The 22,438-nt window shown below is 43.1% G+C and overlaps 1 protein-coding gene across 5 annotated transcripts in view; it reads left to right on the plus strand.

Annotated features, from left to right (window-relative positions):
* The window catches only part of ANO1 (anoctamin 1), a 188,621-nt gene that overhangs the window by 108,177 nt on the left and 58,006 nt on the right, over window positions 1-22,438 (plus strand). For all 5 annotated transcript variants that reach the window (XM_077322083.1, XM_077322085.1, XM_077322084.1 and 2 more), the window contains exons 8-12: window positions 1,043-1,098; window positions 4,227-4,268; window positions 9,570-9,634; window positions 11,541-11,675; window positions 21,564-21,724. In XM_077322083.1, the coding sequence (XP_077178198.1) occupies window positions 1,043-1,098; window positions 4,227-4,268; window positions 9,570-9,634; window positions 11,541-11,675; window positions 21,564-21,724 (459 nt within the window). The remainder of the gene's footprint in view (window positions 1-1,042; window positions 1,099-4,226; window positions 4,269-9,569; window positions 9,635-11,540; window positions 11,676-21,563; window positions 21,725-22,438) is intronic.

Raw genomic sequence — 22,438 nt, forward strand, 5'->3', positions numbered from 1 at the left:
TTAGGAGTCCCAGGTTCAACCCCACATTCGACTATAGCTGATGTTGGGCTACTCTCTCGCAGCCTAAAACTGTTATCATGCATCTAGCCACACTAGTTTTTCATATATATAATTTACTAGATCCAAGCCAGCATTAAAGCCAGGATATCAGAATCATTGAAGGCATCATATTACCTAGAAACACATGTCTGAAGTCTGTCAGATACCCCATATTTGGAAGCAACTATATTAATGCCAGCAGCTGTAATGCAGAACTCATCAAGAAATTAAATACTGCACCCTCTAAGACTTTGCAACTAAGCAGTCAGTGGAAGTCTAAGTGCATTCTTCACCTATTGCAAAATTCCAGCTACACTTATACCAATCCCCTATTACACACCATCTCATTCAACTCCAAAATTAAGTTTTCCAGAAAAAAATATATACACGACCTCAGAGTCCCTGTTACTCAATCATTATAGCTGCTTCAAGCTCAATCGTATAACTAATAGATAAATATATAAACAGGGAAAGGAGAGGGAAGCAAGACGGAACCGACTCTTTTAAATAAAAGACGAAAATGTGATAAATATGGTAAGTATTATGCCAAAAGCCTTTCCAAAGGCTTTCCAGATAGCTTCTCTAATCAAGCTTAAATCATATTTTAAAAATCTTTGTGTGAGTATGTGTGTGTATGTGTGCATATTCACCCACCTATCAGGCCCAGCTGAACTCTCTTCTTTTTACAAACGTGCATTTTGCTGTACTTCCAAATCTGTCAACTTGCTTTGAAAATCCAGTTTGAACCTTCAGGGTGTGTAATTCATTATAATGACTAATTTCAAGTCATCGGATTCCAACACTGGACTCTTAAATATCTGACTTCCTCTGATTCTCCATATCTTTCCATTTCTTAAAATGAACTAATATGGACACAAATGAACTGGTAAAAGATTAATTTTCCAATAATATTACTGATTTTTTGAGGGAGAATTTCTCCAGAGTTTGGAGAGTGGAAGAAATTCAAACTTGGAAGCATAAACAGACTCTGTTGTTGTTCCAGGGATCACCAGTCTGCTTGCCAACGGTGTTTACAGTGCTGCATATCCATTGCATGATGTAAGTGGTTTTAAAATATATTTTATGTTTCTGCATACTGAGACCAAGAATGCTTAATGTGTCAGGTATCAGTGGCACAGTCTTAAATGTCTCTGGCTGTCCATGAGCCCAGTTTCCTCCTCTGTTTTTAACATTACTTTTTAGCACTTTCTTGAAGATTATGTCTGTCAACATTTAACTGGTGTCCTAACATGCAAAATAACTTATTTTCATTTTACAACAAGTAGAGCTGTAAAAAATGACTCAGCAGATGATTGTGCTTTTGACCTTCTGTTGTTAAGGACAGGGAGGATATTAGGAAAATTTTAGTTCTCTGGCACCATGCAGTGGGCTTCCTGATTTAAATCCCCTTGACATCCTCCTAACTAATGTAATGCATATCAGTGTGGTCATTTTCTGTTGGAGAAATGGATTAGATATGTGTTCTGAGCATATTCTGAAATATAGATATCTTTCCCTCTTAATAAAACAATAAGAGGGGTATGGGTGGGCCAAGTCTGGGATCAAAAGTCACAGATTGGGCCCTTGCCCTCGGACTGACAAGCACAAAGCGCCTCCCGATTGGCCTCTCCAGCAGCCCATTCGGGTGGTGCGCAAAGCGTGCCTTCCTATTCTGACCTTTGCCCCGTCCTAACCAACACGCCGCAATTCGCACACGGATTCCCCTGACTTTGATGCCTCGGAGATCGGCCATCTCGAGCAGAGTGGCCCAGATGGCGGTGCTGTCTCAGGCCCTGTCCCCATGGCAGAGCCTGCTGCGGCCCGGATCTCCAGCCCCAGGACTGTCCAGGAAGGCAGCGGAGCCGCGCCTGGCTCCCAGCCCTCCCCAATGCCTTAGCTCTCCCCGCCAACCACGCCCCGCCTCCGGTGAGCGCAGCAACACGTGGCCGCGGGCCTGGGGGGAGGCTCGTGTACCCCGGTCCCTTCAAGCCCCATCATGCCCCGAGCCTGCCATTCCCCCATGGATGGCCCCAATGGCACCGCTCCCTCTGACTGTGTCCCCACAGCGGCACCTGCTGCGGGACGGATTGCCAACCGGAGAACTGCCCAAGTCGGCAGGGGAGCCACAGCTGGGTCCCAGCCCTGCCCCATGCCTTTTGCCCTCTCCTCCACCACCAGCCCAGCTCCGCTGACCGTGCCAACCCACGGCCCTCTCTGGAGGCCGGGGGGGCACGTGTTCCCCCGCCCCTTTGACCTTCATCACAGTGCCCATTGCATTCCTGTGTGCAATGGGCTATATTTCTAGTCATATTAATGTTATGCAAGGGCAGCCAGCATGTTCAGCACATACATAAGAAATTGTCCAAAGGCTATAGATAATTTTATGTTTAGGAAAATCATAAATTAATGTACTTTTGATTTAGAAAAGAAAGGAATAAAAAAATTTTCTATTCGTGAGGGGTTCTTTTCAGTGATTCATTGAATCAGTAAGTTAGTGTTGTATTTAATTAGAGATGTTACTAAACCAGCATGGAAAATGTTTCTATAACATGCCAATGCAATTGGGTATAGGCTGCAAAGAATCAAAGCAGACGCTCTTAAATCAGTCACCTTGCTTTCATGTAAACATGTTTATTTGCCCTGTTGCAGAACTGGGCTTGCACTGAGTACTTCATTTTCCCCAACTAACTATTGGTCAAACATTTGTATTTTGGCCCACATCTGACCCACCATTGTGTTCAATATATCTCGCATTGTGGAAATAATATGGAAATCTTGCCTTTGACTGTAATAGTCACCGCCTGTCAGTTCTTTTGTATTTTTGCAAACCAAGCCAAAGAGACATGCATCACCTTTAAAATGAAAGGAACTATTGCAGCACCAGCTTTTACCAGAAGTATGAATGGATAAAGTATCTGTTGCCTACAAACATCCAGCCAGTGATTAATACCACTGCAGTCTCATATCTGACATTAAAGGTAAAGGTAAAGGTATCCCCTGTGCAAGCACCGGGTTATATCTGACCCTTGGGGTGACGCCCTCTAGCGTTTTCATGGCAGACTCAATACGGGGTGGTTTGCCAGTGCCTTCCCCAGTCATTACCGTTTACCCCCCAGCAAGCTGGGTACTCATTTTACCGACCTCGGAAGGATGGAAGGCTGAGTCAACCTTGAACCAGCTGCTGGGAACGAACTCCCAGCCTCATGGACAGAGCTTCATACAGCATGTCTGCTGCCTTACCACTCTGCGCCACAAGAGGCTCTCATATCTGACATTAGCTCACAGCTATTAAGAAAAATAGAGAAGGAAATGGCAAACCACTCCAGTATCTTTGCCATGAAAACCCAATGGACGGGTTCAAAAGGCAAAATGGACTCCGGGGAAAGACCTGGAGGATCATTGTCCATGAGGTCGCGATAGGTCGGACACGACTTCGCACCTAACAACAATAACAACAATTAAGAAAAATAGGAGTCAGGAGTCAGGAAAGAACCCGAAGAGCCTCTGTTCTTCAGTACCTTTTGTAACTTTTAGTATTTACTAGCATCCTTTGGGGAAATGAACAGTGGAATCCTAAAGATAGATTCAGGTGGGTAGCTGTGTTGGCCTGAAGTAGCACAACAAAATTTGTCCAGTGGAACCTTTAAGACCAACAAAGATTTATTCAAGGCATGAGCACATGAAATCTCACACCTTGAATAAATCTTTGTTGGTCTTAAAGGTGCCATTGGACTCAAACTTTGTAGTGGGATCTTAATAGAATTATATCATTCTATGCTCATTGATGTCAAAAGACTTCTTAAAGGATCTACAAAGCCCATTGTCTTCAGTGGTGTAGCTGTGCATAGGCTTAAACTGCAAGATGCTGCTGCTATGAGGTTTACTGGTCTGAAGCAGAATGGAAGGCTAGTCACTTGCATATAAGACTTGTTGCAGCAACCTTCCTCTCCTGCTGTCTTTACATTGCAACATGTAGGGGAAAGTGGGGGAGGGATAATGTTTCTCCCCATAATTGCAGTGCCTTCTGAAAAGCCAGATTCTTCCTTTGCTTGAACATCTGGGATGATGGTTATTGCTTTAGAATTAGAAGACTCCCTGGCCTTGATATGCCAGATGTAACATACAGAATACATGACAGAATTTGGCTGTGACCTTTTGCATTGACTCCAGTTTTCTTTGTTTTTAAGGGTGACTATGAAGGTGAACATGTTGAGACAAATGACAGAAAAGTAAGTTGATATGGGGGCTCAGCGCATTCTCAAGAGTGTCAGCTTCAAGAATCACTTGCTGGGAGGTAGACAGACTTACAGAGAGGCAGTGTCATTTAGAAATGCTGTTTTTAAATGTATTCTCTCTAACAGAAAATGCAACATTGGTGCATGCCATGTTCAAGAAAGCTCAACCACCATTTGTTAAGGATGTCAAGTGAGCTTGGGGAATGGGAGGCTTCACCATCTGCATCAGCTAAGTCCTTAGGGCAAATTACTTCTGGGTCTGAAGGAGACATCACAGTCACCCAAGGCACCTCTTAGCAAGCTACAAGGGCCAGATCAGATGTTACAATATCCATGGCTCTGACTGTGGATGCCAATGCCATTTCAGAGAAGAAAGTCCCACTGGGGATGCTAAAAACCTTTATATTTAATAGGGTTGCCAGCTCCATGTTGGAAAATACCTGGAGCCTGAGGAAGGCAGGATTTGGAGCACAATGCCATTAAGTCCAACTACCAAAGCTGCCATTTTCTCCTGGTGAACTGATCTATGTTGCCTAGAGATCAGTTGTAGCCTTGTGAGAGCTGCAGTCAGCACATGGAGTTTGGCAGCCCTAATATTCAATGTTCTTTAGATTTCTGATTAGTTCTACAGCCCAAATTGCATTGTTTCTTGAGTGTCCCATCTTGTTGATTTTATTGACGCACAGTGCTTCCAGCCCTAGTGAGAAAGGTAGACTATAAATAATGTAAACAAATAATAAATACCCCTACAAGGAGAACAGCAGCTCTGTGATTATGTGAGGGCAAAAAAAATTACACGTTGTTCTGCAGTCTTAAGGTAAATCGAGGGCCTCTGGCATCAGAGGAAGAAAAAACAGCTTGGGGGCTTCTTTATGGTACATCTGAAGTTGATTTAAAATAGATGTATAGGTCTGATGTACAGCTATTTGCTAGCAGGTATCAGGAGCAAAATTGCCCTGGTGGACATACAAAGCATTACTTCAACCAGAAATCTAGATCAGTTTTGAATATTGTTTATTTACATGGTAAACCATAGACATGATTATCAAGGCATTTGCATAATTTGGTTTTGGAGTAAGACTCCGTGTAAGATTTATTTATTTTGTTGTATTGTTATTCTGGCTTTAGCAAAAGTACAAACAAACTTTTATCTGAGTTGATGACCTATCACCGAAGAGCATGTCAAAATCTCAGTAATGTAGATTTGGGACTTCTCAACCTTGTAAAGTAATTTTGTATATCCATAATTGTGTGTAGCATCCAGTGTTAGGGGCAGATGCATTTGTATATTAACGAACTCCCTTTATTATTGCCCTTCTCTGAGAAATTTTGCACATTGGAAGTAATTTTATTTTATTTTAGCAACAATGGTGTAAATCCAGAAGAGTTTTGTGACCTTAAAATCTATTGTGGAGTTTTGTTCAGTGCATTGATTTAAGAGTTGAAAGCTAAAATGTGCCATTACTCTGATTCCCAAAGTAAAGATAGGAATATGTCCTGCATCCAAAAGAACATTTCTATTTCCGAAGAATAAACTTGAACTGGGTCTTTTTAATATGTGATGCCAGAGAATTAACTGATCTGTGGGAGTTGTAAATAAAAGGCAATGGTTCATTCATTCACAGTCCACTTGTGCAGATATGGAGAATATTCACAAAACATTTCTGACATCCAGTAAGATGAACTTGAACAAGAATAATCAAATATTACATGGTGCAAACTGCAAAACAAGGCCATAAATGATAAAATGTGAAGCAGTCAGATTTTTCTAAAGACCTACTTTTAAGAAGGATTCTGGGTCAGGAAAAGAAGTTTTATTTATTTATTCTTGGAGGAAACTTCGGCACTCGATCCATATCAGTCGGGCTTCCATCCTGGCCACGGGGTGGAGACGGTGTTGGTCGCCCTTTTGGATGATCTCCGTCGCCAGCTGGACAGAGGTGGGTTGGCCGTGTTGGTCCTTTTGGACCTATCGGCGGCCTTTGACATCATGGATCATGACCTTCTGATCCATCGCCTCGCCGGCACGGGGATATGGAACACAGCCTTGCGCTGGATATGCTCCTTTCTCCAGAACCAGAACCAGAGGGTTGCGGTGGGGGAAGAGTTCTCGTGTCCCTACGGACTCCCTTGTGGGGTACAGTCCTTTCCCCCACGTTATTCAACATCTTTATGCACCCTCTGGCCCAACTGGTACGGAGCTTTGGGCTGGGTTGCCACCAGTATGCTGATGACACCCAGCTCTATCTCCTCATGGACGGCTGTCCGGACTCCCCCCCGGAACCATTCGCCAGATGTTTGGAAGCAGTGACTGAATGGTTCGAGCAGAGTTGGCTGAAACTCAACCCCTCCAAGACGGAGGTCCTGTGGCTGGAAGGCAGAGGGCAGGACCAGGCAGCGCGCTTACCCACACTGGCAGGAGCGCAACTTACCATCGCGCCCCAGGCCAGGAATTTGGGGGTGACCATCGATACCTCCCTGACTATGGAGGCTCAGGTCAAGAGAGTAGCGGGTCAGGCATTTTTCTATCTTCGCCAGGCCCGGCTACTAGCGCCCTACCTGTCCCCTGACCACTTGGCTACAGTGATCCATGTGACAGTCACCTCCAGAATAGATTTCTGTAACTCACTCTACACCAGCCTCCCCTTGTCTCTGATCCAGAAACTCCAGCTAGTGCAAAACGCAGCTGCTCGGGTTCTCACTGGTACACCTTGGAGGGCCCATATCCAGCCTGTGCTGAGGCAGCTGCATTGGTTGCCAATTGCTGCCCGGATCAGGTTCAAGGTTCTGGTTTTGACCTTTAAGGCTATACGTGGGTTGGGACCCACATACCTGAGGGACCGCCTACCGCCCTATATCCCCCGCAGGGCTTTACACTCAGCGGGGGAGAATCTCCTGATCGTTCCTGGCCCTAGAGAAGCATGCCTGCCCTCGACCAGGGCCAGGGCCTTTTCGGTCCTGGCCCCTACCTGGTGGAATGAGCTCCCGGGTGAGCTGCGGGCCCTGCAGGAATTACCAGCTTTCCGCAGGGCCTGCAAGATGGAGCTCTTCCGCCAGGTTTTTGGTTGAGGCTGGGGTCAGCGAATGAGTGCCAGCATCCCCCCCCCCCGGACCTAGTAAGTTAGATCTCCTCCCCACCCTCCCTGCCGCTCTGATAGCAGGGGATAGGAATAATGAGAGCTTCCGCCATGTTGTGATTGTTTTTAAAGTCTTTTAATGGGTATTTTAATAGGGATAGGACTATTGTGACCCACCATGAGCCTATGGAGAGTGGCGGAAAATAAATCTAATTATTAATTAATTAATTATTTTTAATTAATTATTTTTATTAGTTATTAATTTGATTTGTAGACCATCCCTTTCTGGCAACAGTCTTGGGGCAGTCAACAGCATATTAAAATTCATATATACACGTTTTTAAAAACAATAGACAGTTTAAATCTAATTTCTTATTTAAAATGTATAAAATGCTCCAACCATCTCTCTAAGTAAAATTTCTAGATTATGATTATTATAATTCAGAAGATTCAGAAGTTAACATTCAGTATTACAGATATTCTATTATGTTTGGTAATTAATGTCACATAATTTGATTTGATAAGCGTTTTAATAGTGAGAATGCAAGGATTTTAGATTCCTCTTCAACAAATAATACAATCTGTATAAACCCCATCAATACACACTAAGGACTCTGGTGTACTGAAAATTCAAAGAATCACTGGAAAGGACAATACTGCTAGAAAAGTTAAAGACAGCAGAAAAAGAGGTAGACCGAACATAAAATAGATTGACTGAATCAAGGAAGCCATAGCACTCAGTTTGTAATACCTGAGCAAGGCTGTTAACAAGCAGATGGTTTGGAGCAGTGGTCCCCATTCCCCGGTCTGGGGACTGGGACTGGTCCGTGGATCTGTTGCTACCGGGTCGCAGCTCCTCCTCATCCTCCTCCCCGGCTGCTGCCTTGGGGGCTGCCCTGCCACTCTGCCGCCGGCTCACCTTTGATGCTCTCCAGCGGCCACCATGGCTTGGGCTCCCCCTCAGCGTGGCACTGCACAGCTGCTGCTGGCAGCACTCCCCAGAGGGTGGCAGGGACACTGGTGGGAAAGCAAGTGGAGCAGGGGCTTAGGCGGCGGTGACGTTCCTCAGCAAAAGACTACCCCCCCCCCGGCCTCAGTAAAATTGTCAAACATTGACCAGTCTCCAGTGGTAAAAAGATTGGGGACCACTGGTTTGGAGGACATCATTTCATAGGGTCACTATAAGTAGGAAGTGACTTGACAGCACCTAACACACATTTATATTATTTTATTTATTTATTTTAGATTATTTTTATACCACCCTTCCATATGGCTCTGGACAGTTTACATATAACGTCATGGGGTAATTACATAGAATATTGCAAAAATATAACAAATATATCATAAAATAACATGTGACTTAAGGGCACTTTCTGCCACCATAGTCCCAAAAATATTTTTAAATACATGTTTGTTCTTCAGGAACTGCAAACCAATGCCTTCTGGCTCACCTTACTCTAATAACTCAGTGAACAGCCATCTTCCAAATTTGTTAAGAGTTTTCCTGGTGTGTGTGTGTGTGTATATATATATATATATATATATATATATATATATATATATATATATATATATATATATATATATATATATATATATATATATATATATATATATATATATATATATATATATATAAAGGTAAAGGTATCCTCTGTGCAAGCACCGAGTCATGTCTGACCCTTGGGGTGACGCCCTCTAGCGTTTTCATGGCAGACTCAATACGGGGTGGTTTGCCAGTGCCTTCCCCAGTCATTACCGTTTTACCCCCCAGCAAGCTGGGTACTCATTTTACCGACCTCGGAAGGATGGAAGGCTGAGTCAACCTTGAGCCGGCTGCTGGGATCGAACTCCCAGCCTCATGGGCAAAGCTTTCAGACGGCTGCCTTACCACTCTGCGCCACAAGAGGCTCTTTGCGTGTATATATATATACACTATATATATATATATATATATAGTTATATATAGTTACATATAGTTATAAATCATAGCATCAGAGGAACCTTAACATCTCCTTTCTCTCTCCCCTTTTATATCTTTTTATTAATCCTCTTCTAAGATCAAGCTTGCTCAGTACTTAATGCAAATACATTGGAGGATTAGAGAACATAAAACCACAAGATAGTGACATCAGAACACAGTGTGAATTCTGTGGTTGAGGGAAAGAAGGAACAGCTTCCATACAGTTTCCTTTTTCATTTTAACTTTGTTTTATAGCTCCTGTGTGAAGAATGGGCAAGCTATGGAGTCTTTTACAAGTACCAGCCAATTGACCTAGTGAGGTAAGAAGGATCTGAAATTCAGTTCATATCTCATTCATTAGCCCCATAACACTACCTGCCTCTATCCTCAGTTAGCGTTTTCATATTGGTATAAATGTGTGCTGCTGTTGCAGGGCTATGATTATTTTATTAATTTATATTTAAAATATATATTGACTGAAAAGGCCCTGTCTTGTGTTGCCACCTATGTAGTATCTGATGGTGGGGATACCTGATGGAGGGCTTCCAGAGGAGACTGGAGTGGATGGATAGGTTCATATGAGAGTGGGTGTTCCTTCAAATATCCCAAATAGGGCTTTAAAGGTAATACCAGCACCTTGGACTGAGCCCAGAAGCAAATTGGGAACCAGTGCAAATGGAACAAGACTGGAGAGATATAGTACCTATGACCTACTCCAGTCAGCATTCTGGCCACAGGATTCTATGCCAACTGAAGCATCTAGACACTCTTCTAGAATGTTACTAAGACATGCACCACACAGGAACAATCTTTCCTTGTGAGGACAGAGTACATCTGCCTCACCAGCCAAATCTGGTGAAAGACTCCACTGGCCACTGCTGTCATCTATTTACCTAACTGGAGGCCTGGAAATTTATTTGGAAAGTGTTGTGGGTGTACAACAGAAAACTCTGTCTTTGTCTTCTGTGATGCTGAGCCTTACTAAGCCTGTAGTTTCGTGTGCCACTATAGTGCTTTTCCCCTCCCTCCATTTCTGCTTAAAGCATCTGCCTTGTCTGTTTGCCCTCTCCATCTTCCTCATCTAGGATCGCCAGATTCCAGCCCAGACATTTACCTTTAGTGAACTGGAAAGTCAAGCAGCCATGTTTTTCACATGGCCATTCCCCCTTCACCATTTTTTGCATTACATATTTCTTTTTGTAACAAAGAGACATCTTGGAGCTGAGCCACCGGTTAAATAGGGCGAGTAACAGTACAGACTGAGTGTGCGAAGTGGGAGAAGTCATAGCTGCTTTCTCTGCCCTTTAATAATTGGATTCAGTGGCGAAGAGCAAATCTCTAGGTTGCCACCTGACAACTTTAGCATAATCTCCAACCTGAGATAACTGGGCTGGGAGCAGAACAAAGTTTGAGTCCAGTGGCACCATTAAGACCAACAAGGTTCTATTCAAGGTATAGGCTTTGGTATGCAAGCACACTTCTTCAGGCTCAAACTTTGTTCTGCTGCTTCAGACCAACATGGCTACCCACCTAGATTAGGAGCAGCCACTGTTATGCAAATCCATTCTGTCTTTTTCAGCGGCTTCTGTAGAAGTGCTACTGAATGTTTCTTTCTGTTTATGTGTCCCCTGACCCTTCTTCCTCCCACAATTTGATTTATCATTGCAATTGTCCAAAATTGGTTATTGCATCTGGAACAGTTCACTTATCAAAAGCTTCACTGAAGAAAATCAGTGATGGTATTTTTTCTCTAAACTCCCACTTCATTCTTTCTGGAGCTGCCAGCCATTCCTAGTATATTCCAAAGCCCTATATATCAATTCATTTGTGCAAAGTAAAGCAAGACTTTGGCCCTTTGCTTAGCATCTGATTCATTTATTGCTCTTGCAAGCACATGAGATCTTGCTTGGTCAATAGGAAGACAAGTGAGTAAGCATATAAGGAGATCTTATGTTGGTAGTCCTATAGTTGTCAAGGGAGTTATCAAGAAAGAAGGGCAAAGCTGTGCTGTAAGCAGGGTTAGATGGCTGACATGGTGCTTCCAGCCCTGGATCAGTTCCAGTGAGCATGCAAAACAGAATCCTCCAAAGGGAAATGCATTCCAACTAATCAACAGGGCTTATTTCCCCTTTCAAACTCAACCCCACTGTGATTCATAGGTTTAGCTATTATGTACTTTAAGAAATAGTAAACATTGCAATGTTTTCCCTCTGCCATGTATTTCAGGAAGTACTTTGGTGAGAAGATTGGATTGTATTTTGCCTGGCTGGGAGTTTATACACAAATGCTGATTCCAGCTTCCATTGTAGGGATTATCGTGTTCCTGTATGGTTGTGCAACAGTGGATGAGAATATACCAAGGTAAACATACACATACATGGATCTCCAGACACAATGTGTTTCAAAGTTTCGATCTGTGTTGTGAGAAAGGATTAGTCACATTAGCCTTACAAGCTCCATTCAAATGATATATGATCCCAGTTATCACATGAAGTTCTTGCTATTTTGAGGTTTCCTTTATGTTCTAGCTATCACAGATACATACATTCTGCCACATTGGTAGAGTTGTTTGTATGAAGTGTGGGGGGTGGGGTGGCAAAAGTTTCACATCAAGTTGCCTACATAAGGTAAGTGTTGGCCCCATTCCACAAATGATGGTTAATGCATTTTCAATGCACTTTAGAAGTAGATTTTCCTGTTCTGCACACAGAAAGCACATTGCAAGTGCTTTATCCTAAATGTACGGAATGAGCCTTAGTTTGTGCAGAAAAAAAATTGCAAATCTAGAATTTACCTTCTGGAATTTGTGATATCAATCCTAAAATGTAACCCATCCACAGTAAAGCAGACCTTTTCATCACTATCCTCTGAGTGCACAGGGAAGACACAAGAATTTAGGCTGAGCTCAGTAAATTTATAAGTTTACCTATCTTGTTAAAAGTCATTGTTCAGTGTGACTGCTTTTTGACATTTCAGACGGTTAACTGGAAATAGATCTATACTGACTATGGTTAGTAGAATGAAGTTAATGATATATATATTATCCAAGTGCTGCACTAGTAGCAGATTGTATTTTATGGAAGATGGTTGATTTTATTTAACATTGTTGAATGTGTTGCTTCTTTTTGACATTTTGCTGAATGTATTTATAGAACAGCAAAGCAAAAATATTTGAAGCCAGGAAATAACACCCTGGGATGCTGGCTCCCTGCCCAAAAATCCATCTGCAAACAGAAAACCCCACCAACTTCTGTTCAACTCTCGTAGGGTTAAATCATAAGAGGAGGCAGTTTTTATATTATTTTATTTTATATTATTAACAATAAAAACATTTAACATTACTATAAAGTCTATTGTCAACTGCCCTGCCCTGAATATAATTTTATTATATACATACAACTTTAAAGGACATGCCAATGAAGTACAGAACTTACCATGACATATGTTGTAGACAGTAAATGTTTTAATCTGTAACCTGGTCTGAGAACCTTGAGTGACAGAGGATTCAAGTAGAATTGAGAGCCAGTTAGAAGTGGCAGTTGAGAGTTGACAGTTAAGAACTGACAGTTAACAGGGAAAGACTAAGAGACTGGGACCATTTCCGCATGAGGAATCTGCCCCTGTCCCTCTTATTGTTTGTAGGTTTTAATGCTGCTTCCTCAAAATGTCGGCAGCACCCCATAGCTCTCCAGTGGTTGGCATGAGTTTTTGTCCCCATTGCCCCACGATGAGGGAATGTGGGAGAATCTGCTTCCCTTTTCTTGTTACAGCTCACAATGAGGCACAAACAGGGGCAAGCCTGTCTGAAAGAAGAAACATGCGACAGCCTGGCTAGCGTTTTGCCCGCCCTCACACCCGACCTCCCTTCTCCATTTCTGGATCACTAATTTAAAAAAAATGCACAGTCCGCATTGCTACATGACCGCAAAGCAATGTGCCCATGTGTCAGTGGAAATAAAATGTACTGTCATGTTCTCTTCAGTGTGCATAGTAATATGGCCAGCCTATCAGTAATCTACATGAACATAAATTGAGAGCATTATACAAAGAATCCACAAAAGAAATCTTTATAAATGTTTTATTGTTTTGGCGTGATCCTGTAGCAAAGCAGAAATGTATTTTTAAAATTAATTTTGGGACTCGAAGAGAGGGAAGGAAGTCCCCAAGTCCACTGCTGTGAGGGGATTGGTGGCTTGTGTTGATTGACAACCCAGGAATGGGGGGGGGAAACCTGTGGGTTGTCCATGCTCCCATCTTCTCTGCTGCCTTGTTGCAAAGGGAAAAGCCGCAATGAGATGGCAGGATAATGTGGGAGGGGTCTCCCATCAGGAAGCGGTCAAACACGCAGCTTACAATTGTTTGTTTGCATGCAGGGGGCGGCGCCTATTGTCTGCCTCCATTTGGAAATAGTCTGGGAGAGGATAAGGATCCTGAGTTAGGAAAGTGGGTAACTTTCCTAACAAGTTTCCTAACCATCCCTAACAAGTTTAAGGGAAATAGCCTATAAGTGGTTCTCAACCTGGGGGTTGGGACCCATTTGGGGGTCAAATGACCCTTTCACAGGGGTCGTGACAGGGTGAGCAGCTTGGCTGGGGGGGGGGGGTGCTGCCACTGTTGCCACTCCTCCAATTTACATAAAATTTATATATAATCATGAACAATGGATCTTCACGCCACTGGTCAGTTTCCGTTTAATTTCTGTGAAAGAACACTTGCATAATTTTATGATTGGGGGTCACCATAACATGAGGAATTGTCTTAAAGGGTCACAACATTAGGAAGGTTGAGAACCACTTCTCTAAATGATGGGGGCGACTCCTAGCTAGTGGATAAGGATAGAAGCTGGAACTTGTATGAATGTTCCTGCTGTAACCAATTTTAGTATCTGTTAGACCAAAAAGCTTATGATAGTTTACATAAGAAAAGCTGCCAAGAAATCTCTCTTCGCATATTTTAAAGGCCTGTCTGAATAACAGAAACAATTACTTGTTTGTGACAAATAATCCAGCATTTATTTTTATACAAATTCACCTCATTTTTGTTACCTGTTCGCCTTATAAATTCTATACCTGATTCCTATCTTACCATTTCCCCCCATGTTAAATAGAACAGTTGGTATTTTTAATTACCATTAGCCTCTTGTGTGCCATTATTTAACCAGGACAAAAAGAATTTTAGTCTCTCCCCCTCAGTTCCCTAGGCTAGGTCAGCATCTAACAATATGCATTCAAACTACTGGGTGGGTCAACCAGAGAAAAATGAAGAAGAAAAGGGGCTGCTCAATAAAATAATATAAAGATAAAGGGAAACCCTTTGAGTGATATCAAAATTGTCCTAACCTACTAGAAGGAGCAGAAACCATAATATAAAATTTACAGTGCTGATCTTAGTTTCTTAATAGCACCACTTCCAAATTGAGGTTTGGACCCTAGGAATTACACAAAACTCTCTCCTTCTTGATACAGGAGCTGAGCCCATCAAGGAAGTACCCTAAATGTTATAGAACAGCATATGTTGGGAAATACATGGAAATGGTAATCGCCCTCCAACACAGAGGTGTTTTCCATTCAGAGGATGAGATATATTCAGCCCTCCGTTTTCCATTTACAAGCTATTATGTACATTCTTTCGAATGAGGTGGGGAGATTTTGGATGAAAAAAAAATTCAGACTTCAAATCAGCAAACATACATTTGAATTCTCATATTCCTAATATGTATGAAGGAGGGGGCTACATCAAATCTTTTCATGCTGATTTATACATACTTTGAACATTTTATGAATGTATGAAGTAACCTTAACAGTGTCGATTGAGTTTGGTTTTGTATTCTTTGACTGGTGGTCATTGTCTGAAGTAAGGATGTGCACTTGAAAACATTCTGAATTATTTGTATTTCAGGAAGGGTATACATAACAGTGTTCTAGATTATTCAGATAATACCATTTTGTAATTCAGATTGATCATTATTTTTCAGAATTCTGAAATTTTGGTTATCTATTATTCACTATGGGGAACTATTAGGAGTGGGGAGTATTTCAAGCAAATGGCACTAATATTGCAGGGAATCTAGTCCTACAGTCCACTAAAGATACCCTGTACTCTAAGTTTCAAGTAAATTGGATCAAAGGGTCCAACTCTAGGTGCCCCTGAACAAGGTACCCCCAACCATCTTATTTGTCTCCATTATTCCCTATGAGGGGAAATGACCAGGTTTTCTCCAATGAAGAAAAGCCAATAACTGAGCACACATCAGCAACCACTGGCCAAAGGCTTACAAAATGAAAACAGATTTAACAAGCCAAACAGAACCAATATCAAATCAGAGAATTTCAATAGACCTACAGGTCAGTGTGGAAAGCCCAACACAGAGTCAAAACAGAGATTAAAACTCATCTTAAGGTAAGGACACTGTTGCAAACCTGACAGAACCACTGTCAACCCACAGAAGCCAAACAGAACCCAGGACCAATGTGACAAGCTGAAGAGAACAAATCTTTAACCCACTCCGCGGATTAAATAATTCGTTAAGGGCCATGGCGGCGGGCCCTGTCCGTGATGAGGAAGGGTGCCCATAGGCCCCTTCCCCCGGACTGACACTTGGAGGGCCCAATCAGCAGGCGCTTCGCGCCTGCCGATTGGGCCCTCCGAGTGTCAGTCCGCCAAGGGACCAATTGCGAGCCACGCACAGCACAGCTCATGATTGGTCCCTTGCTTCCGGACTCACGAATCGAGCCTCCCGCTCGCCCGCTTGCGGCCGACCGCCATTCCCTCCCTAGCCCTGGTCACGGTGGGTCGCATGCTGCCGTCGCGCCACGCCGAAGACACGGGCCAGGACCCCAACGCCAACACGCCGCCTCCCAACCGCTGCCAAACACAATCCGCCGCCGCACCCGAGCCTCCGCCCGCCCCGCGAGCACCCACCCAGTGCTCCCTTCCCCCGCAGCTCCGCCCATGTGACGAACCACCACACCGCCGCAAATGCCTGCAGCCGCCGCCAGGGCACATGCCAGCAGCGGCGCCGCCTCCGCCGCCCACTCACACAACGCCTCCGCGGCTCCAGGAGCGCCAGCCCCAGCCGCTGCCTGCGCACACTCCAGCGCCGCTGCTGCCGGCCGGCCCGCCCGCTTACACCGCACCTTGCCCACCGCTCCACCTTGCCATGAACGGCTGGTGGCAATGCGTCAGCCACTGGCTGCAGCACTGCCAGCGCCTGCAGCCCCAGCAACAGGGCAGACACCGGGAGAAGAAGACCGGCACAACTTGACTCAGGTAGCCAGCGAGCCGGGAGGGGGGCCAGGAGCTGCCGCCGCCTCACAGGATGCCCTACCGCCAGTCTCGGGTGCGGGGCCTGGACACACCGGAGACACCCCAACCAACTCACCAGGCCTGCTAGCGCCCGCTGCATTTACCCTGCAGCGGGCTTTATTTCTAGTATAAATATAATAATAAAATAAATCATAATAAAATAAATAAAATAAATGTTGATGCAACCGGGCAAGCCAGTATCAAATGGGGCATCTAGACTTGGCAAGACACAGACACACAAACAAACACTAACATCACTTCTCCAAAGGAGGCCTCAGAATACAGTGGAGAGATACTCAAGTTTTCCACTGGCAGCTACCCATCATCACTGCCATTTCTGTTCCCTCCTACCCCTGAAACGAAGAAACACAACAGCAGTACATCAAGTGTGAGCTCCATTTTAGGTTATTTGGGGGATGTACTAGTTTTAATTATGGCTAAGGCTCACTTACTTTGGACACATCATGCGATCAAACTCGCTAGAAAAATCATTAATGCCCAGCATAGTCAGTGACAAAAGGAAACGTGGTCGCCAAAGGATCTGCTGGCTCGACACAATCAAAGCCACACAGGGATGACCATGAACCAACTAAAAGAAGCAGTCAGAGACAGGGGCATATGGCAGAGACTTTCCTATAGAATCGCCGAGGGTCGGACACGACTGAACGGATAACAAGTTTTAATACAGATATTTATCTACTTTTTAAATATCTCCTATCCCAGTAATATTTGTTTCTATATTTTTCTGTATAAGAATGGCAAGAACAACAATATTTGGCATCTTTCGTATTTATTTTCTGAACAGAACTGTGCTGAGTGGTACTGAATCCCACCACCACCACACCGTCGGACAGCACTGCAACTAGGGTCCAGTTAAGAGGTTTTTAGAACACAATTTAGAATGTGGATTTTATATAGTGCTAATCAAATGGAATAACTCCCCTGCTGTTTTATTTGTTTGGATTTTCTGCTAACATTTGAGTTTTAAATTTGGGGAAGAGCATTAGTTCCTCAACTCCCCAAAACAGACTGAGGATGCAGGCACATGCTGACTTCACTCATACTCAAAGTTCAGTGCTGAATAGTTGTCCAAATGTCAGATGTAAAATGCACAGCTCCCCAACCAGCACAAGACTAATGAGCCTTCATATGGTCCCTGGGAGCCGTAAACAGGGAGGCTACCACATTGCTGATCAGCTTGGTGCAAGCATGAATCACGTACCAGGGACAGGCATCTTGGAGCAGCCTGCAGAACTGGCATCGTTGACAATAGAAATGGGCTCTCTGTGTAGCACCATCGTTTTTCCAATGAGGTGAGTGACCCTCTGCTTTGCCCACTTCTTCCATCCCTTAGTGCCAGCCATGCCAAATGTCTCCATTAGAGATACTTGGTATCCTTTTGCTCCAAGAAATCTGCAGAGTAGAGCACCAGAGCAGTTTATCTCTTGGCTGGGGGGCAGCTGCACAGCCACCTCATTTATTTCTTTATTTCTTTATTCAAGGTTGATTATATCAAGGACTCAAGGAGGATTACATAATAGTGCCCCATAAAAGCTTCATTAAAATCCCCAGCTTCCCCACAACCATCCACAAAGGGATTTGTTGGATGGAATATTGCAGCCTGAGTAGGGCCCATTGATCTTATCAGACCCAACCTCAACCGAAGACATGGCAGAAGAGCTCTGTTTTACAGTCCCTCTGTTTTTCAGCCTCTGTCCACCTGAAGATCACCCTTGCTGGTGCTTCTTTAAATGCTTCTTGAGCTCAGCAGCAGTACTCAAAAAATCTAGCCTGGAAATGAAATCAGGCTGCCTACCTGCTTTTTATTTTCTTTGCTCAGAGAACCGAGGGCTGTTGGAGATTTGTCATGATTGGGCAGAGAGTTCTAGTGATTCCCATAATATCTGGCCCCATTGTCTGAAAGTATAAAATATTCTCAATGTTTCTGCATGTTTATGGAGCTTTTGAGAATTGGTATTCCAGATATCCAAATATGAATCTGGATACTACATATATCCAAAATATTTTGATAGGGAATTTTTCAAATATATATTTGGACCAGACATTTCTGAATGTACATCTGTAATCTGAAATGGTAAAATTTCACATTTTATAAGCCTCATCATTCTCCACAATATGTACATGAGTTGTCTATATGTAATTAATGTTTATTTGTTATTTGTCACCTATCCGACCACACTGTGTTCTTAACACATCTTTGATATGATCCAGGGTATAAACTGTGGCAGAATTGTTTTGGAAATCCCTTTTCACTAAGAAACATTTAGTATTTAAAATGAAGACCAGAAAACACGCTTCTCATTCACTTTGTCAGGTCAGCATTTAAGTGTTTTCTGGAGCCTTCTGTCATGGAGTCTTAACAAAATAATCATGAGTACCTGACTGATAACAGATATAATAAAACAGATATTTTAATTTACTTGTGGTTGAAATCTTTATTACTGAGCATCACAGTTCAAGAAGGGTGTTGACAGCTTGGAAACAGTTCAGGAGAGATCAGTGAGGGTGATAAAGGACTACAAGGAAAATAACTTTTTAAAGGATGACCCTATTTGAAAGATTTAGGAGAGTTTTTACAACCTGAAAGTATTTATTAAGGAATTTAGAAACAACTTTTGGGGGGAGGGGCTGTTTGAAGATAAGAGAAAGAGAAATGGGCTGAAACCATTAATTAGAACCAGGATGTGTATGGAGCATCAATTAATTATTGTCAGCATTTCATAGTTAAGAAGAGTATATCTGCCTATCACTTTCTGATACAGATATATGTCTCCCCAGGAATTAAACCCAAACAAATGGTAATCATGGTAATCATATAGACTACGCTTGTTGATTTGATTTGATTTATTGTGCCTCAGGACAGTTATCCTGGGGTGGTGTACAACAGTTTAAAATCAGTAGGACAGCTGTTGGCATCCTTCTATTCCCAAGTCCGATCTATCCAAGGTGTTCTGAGGGGGGTATTTGTCAATCAACCTTATTATGCTGCTGTATTCTAATTTGCAGTTGACCCTCTCCCTTTATGCATGAACTGGTAACTTCCATTTCAGTGTATCTGAAGAAATGTGAATGCACGTGAAAGCTTATACCTTGAATAAAACTGTGCTAGTCTTAAAGCTGCCATTGGGCTCGAACTTTGTTCTGCTGCTTGAGATCAGCATGGCTATTGACCTGAATCTCTCAGGATGACATAGTAGTTAGAGTTCTGAACTGGCCCGCAGAGAATTATGGATCCGACTGGGATTCCTGAATGTTCTTCAGGACTCGCTACCTTCTGGCAACTCATTGGTGGCATTGGTGGAGGACTGGCACTCTTGCCTGACTGCCAGGATTGACGAGATTGCTCCCAGATGCCCTCTCCACCCTCACTTCAAAGTGGCTCCGTGGTATTTATATGCAAATTGTATATATTATTGTCTTCTGCAATATCAAGGGTATCAGTTCAGAAGTAGAACACAATAAGGATTATATTGTGCTTATTTTATCAGACCAGTGAGCAGAGTATTAATGTTAATCAGGATTAGATTTAAGCAAGTTTTGCAACCAGTTACAAAGCCTGATTTCAAGTTAACCCTGGTTAACCATGAGTAGAATCAGGGCTGCGGATAGGAACCTTCTGTCATAATGCTGTACCATAGATAATGCTTTGAAGTGGGGGCAATAAAGAAGTCCGCGATGAGTAGAGAATCTGCAGGGAGTGAAAGCCACTTTTGGATGGATGGGGAAGACAGGCTTTAAGGGTAGAAGAAAGGAAACCAAGAAGGGGGATTATGAGAATCAGGGCCTTAGTCCCAGCTGGCCAAGAAATGAAAGGGAGGGAGTGAAAACAGGCAAGACAGCAGGTGTCACATGCAGGTGGATGGAAGGAATAGGGTGGCTGGGGGTTACATTGATTTAGCTGGGCAGGGAAAAGAAGGCTATGGGTCAACTAGAAATAAGGCTTGTAGGGTGGGGGTAAGAGGTGATGTAAGGTTACCCAGGAGTTATGGTAATCTGACCTTTATTTACCTTATTCCTGAAGGAGAGTTTGATTGCCCTCTTGGGTGGAGCAGGCTTCTTTTCTTAAATTTTGGAGAATGGATTCCAATAAGACTCTAGTCAACCTGGGTTATTATTTCTGGGGTGATCTCAGTGCATCAGAAGAGAAGCCTCTGGACAGCCTTTTCCCTAGGCGATATGATTTGCCTCAGTTGCGCTTCTGCTTTAGCATGCAATCCTGCTGAGCCAATGGAATGGAATCTGTGCTGTGCGGCTATGCTCGTGTTTACTCAGCCTATCTTGCTAATAACATAGAAGAAGACAGGTCTGATCCCTGGCATCACCTGTTGAAGCATCACAGTAAGCAGCTCTGGAGAAAGACTTCTGGAGAAGCCTCTGCCAGTCAGAGCTCAGAATACTAAGTTCAGTGGAACGGTGGCCTGAACTCATAGAGACACAGCCACAAATAATCAGGGACAGGTCTGTGAAAAAAAGGAAGTCGTGATTCTTCTCTCCCTATCTTTTTATGTTGTATATTTGGTATAATAACATGTAGCCAAAGTTAAGACTTTAATGTGGATTTATTTATCATGTGGCACGTGCAGTGTAGCCAGGAGATTGTCTGGCAGCCAGACAAGGGACATTGAGAGGTATTTGTCATAGCCTGCCTATTGCTTCTTAGTGAAACTCCATCCAAATCCTTGGAGGTCTCCCATCCAAATTTTAGCCAGGGTGGGCCCGGCTTAGATCTGACAGGATCAGGCTTGCTTGGCCTATCCAAGTCAGGGCTGTAATGTGGAATTTGACACTGAAATAATTACTGGACTGAAAGGAAGATGGGCTAAATTAGCCAAATGAGTATGCATTCTGTGGGGTACACACAAAAAAGCAAGCCAAAGTTTGACAATTGAATGCATTCATTTTACTCTTTTCATTTACCTTCAGCATGGAGATGTGTGACCAGAGAATCAATATTACCATGTGCCCCTTGTGCGACAGAACATGCAGCTATTGGAAAATGAGCTCTGCCTGTGCCACAGCTCGAGCAAGCCATCTTTTTGATAACCCAGCAACTGTCTTCTTCTCTGTCTTCATGGCTCTGTGGGGTAAGAAGTCTGTGTGGCTTTCATCAGAATTTGTTTAGTGGGGCTTTTCCATTTGCTTACATGCAGAAGGAAACAAGCAAACAATAAATCAATACTTTTACAGTTCAACAGTTAATTATCTATAGTCCCTTTTTTCCTTTCCCATAAAACTGTCAGCCTTATATTTATGTTCTGAACTGAAGGTTAAAATATAGGAAGCTGCTTGAATGAATATAAAATGAAGTATTTGTCATAAAACTGCTGCATGGCATATATAGATAGTATTAAAGGGACTGCATAGCTTGCCAACAAAATCTATTTGTGGACTTGGCCTTCAAATTAGACCACTGCAAGAAAGATTTATTGGGTTTTTTTCTTCGAGAAATAGTCTCAGAGAACAGCAAGGCTAAATCATGACCATGCTTGTAAGTGCATTAGTGCAATCCATATTGCTGCTCCTACTCAGGGTGTTGTTTTGTTTTTGAGGGGTAGCCACCACTTGCAAACACTGTTCTCAGAGCAGTATCCCCTGTAATGCCACAACATTCCCCTGGAAAATAAATCATCCAATGATTATGTCTTCTGAGACCAGCTACATTTTCTTGTTTTGAGAAGGAAAACACTAAAAAGAAAAATAACCTACTACCCCACACATACACTTGCAGCCACAGATACAAAAGGCCTGGTAACTGAGCATTTTGAGCATGCATGTCCAAAAACAGGATAGAGGGAGGG

The sequence above is a fragment of the Paroedura picta genome, chromosome 2 (assembly GCF_049243985.1).
Source record: "Paroedura picta isolate Pp20150507F chromosome 2, Ppicta_v3.0, whole genome shotgun sequence".
Lineage (NCBI taxonomy): Eukaryota > Metazoa > Chordata > Lepidosauria > Squamata > Gekkonidae > Paroedura > Paroedura picta.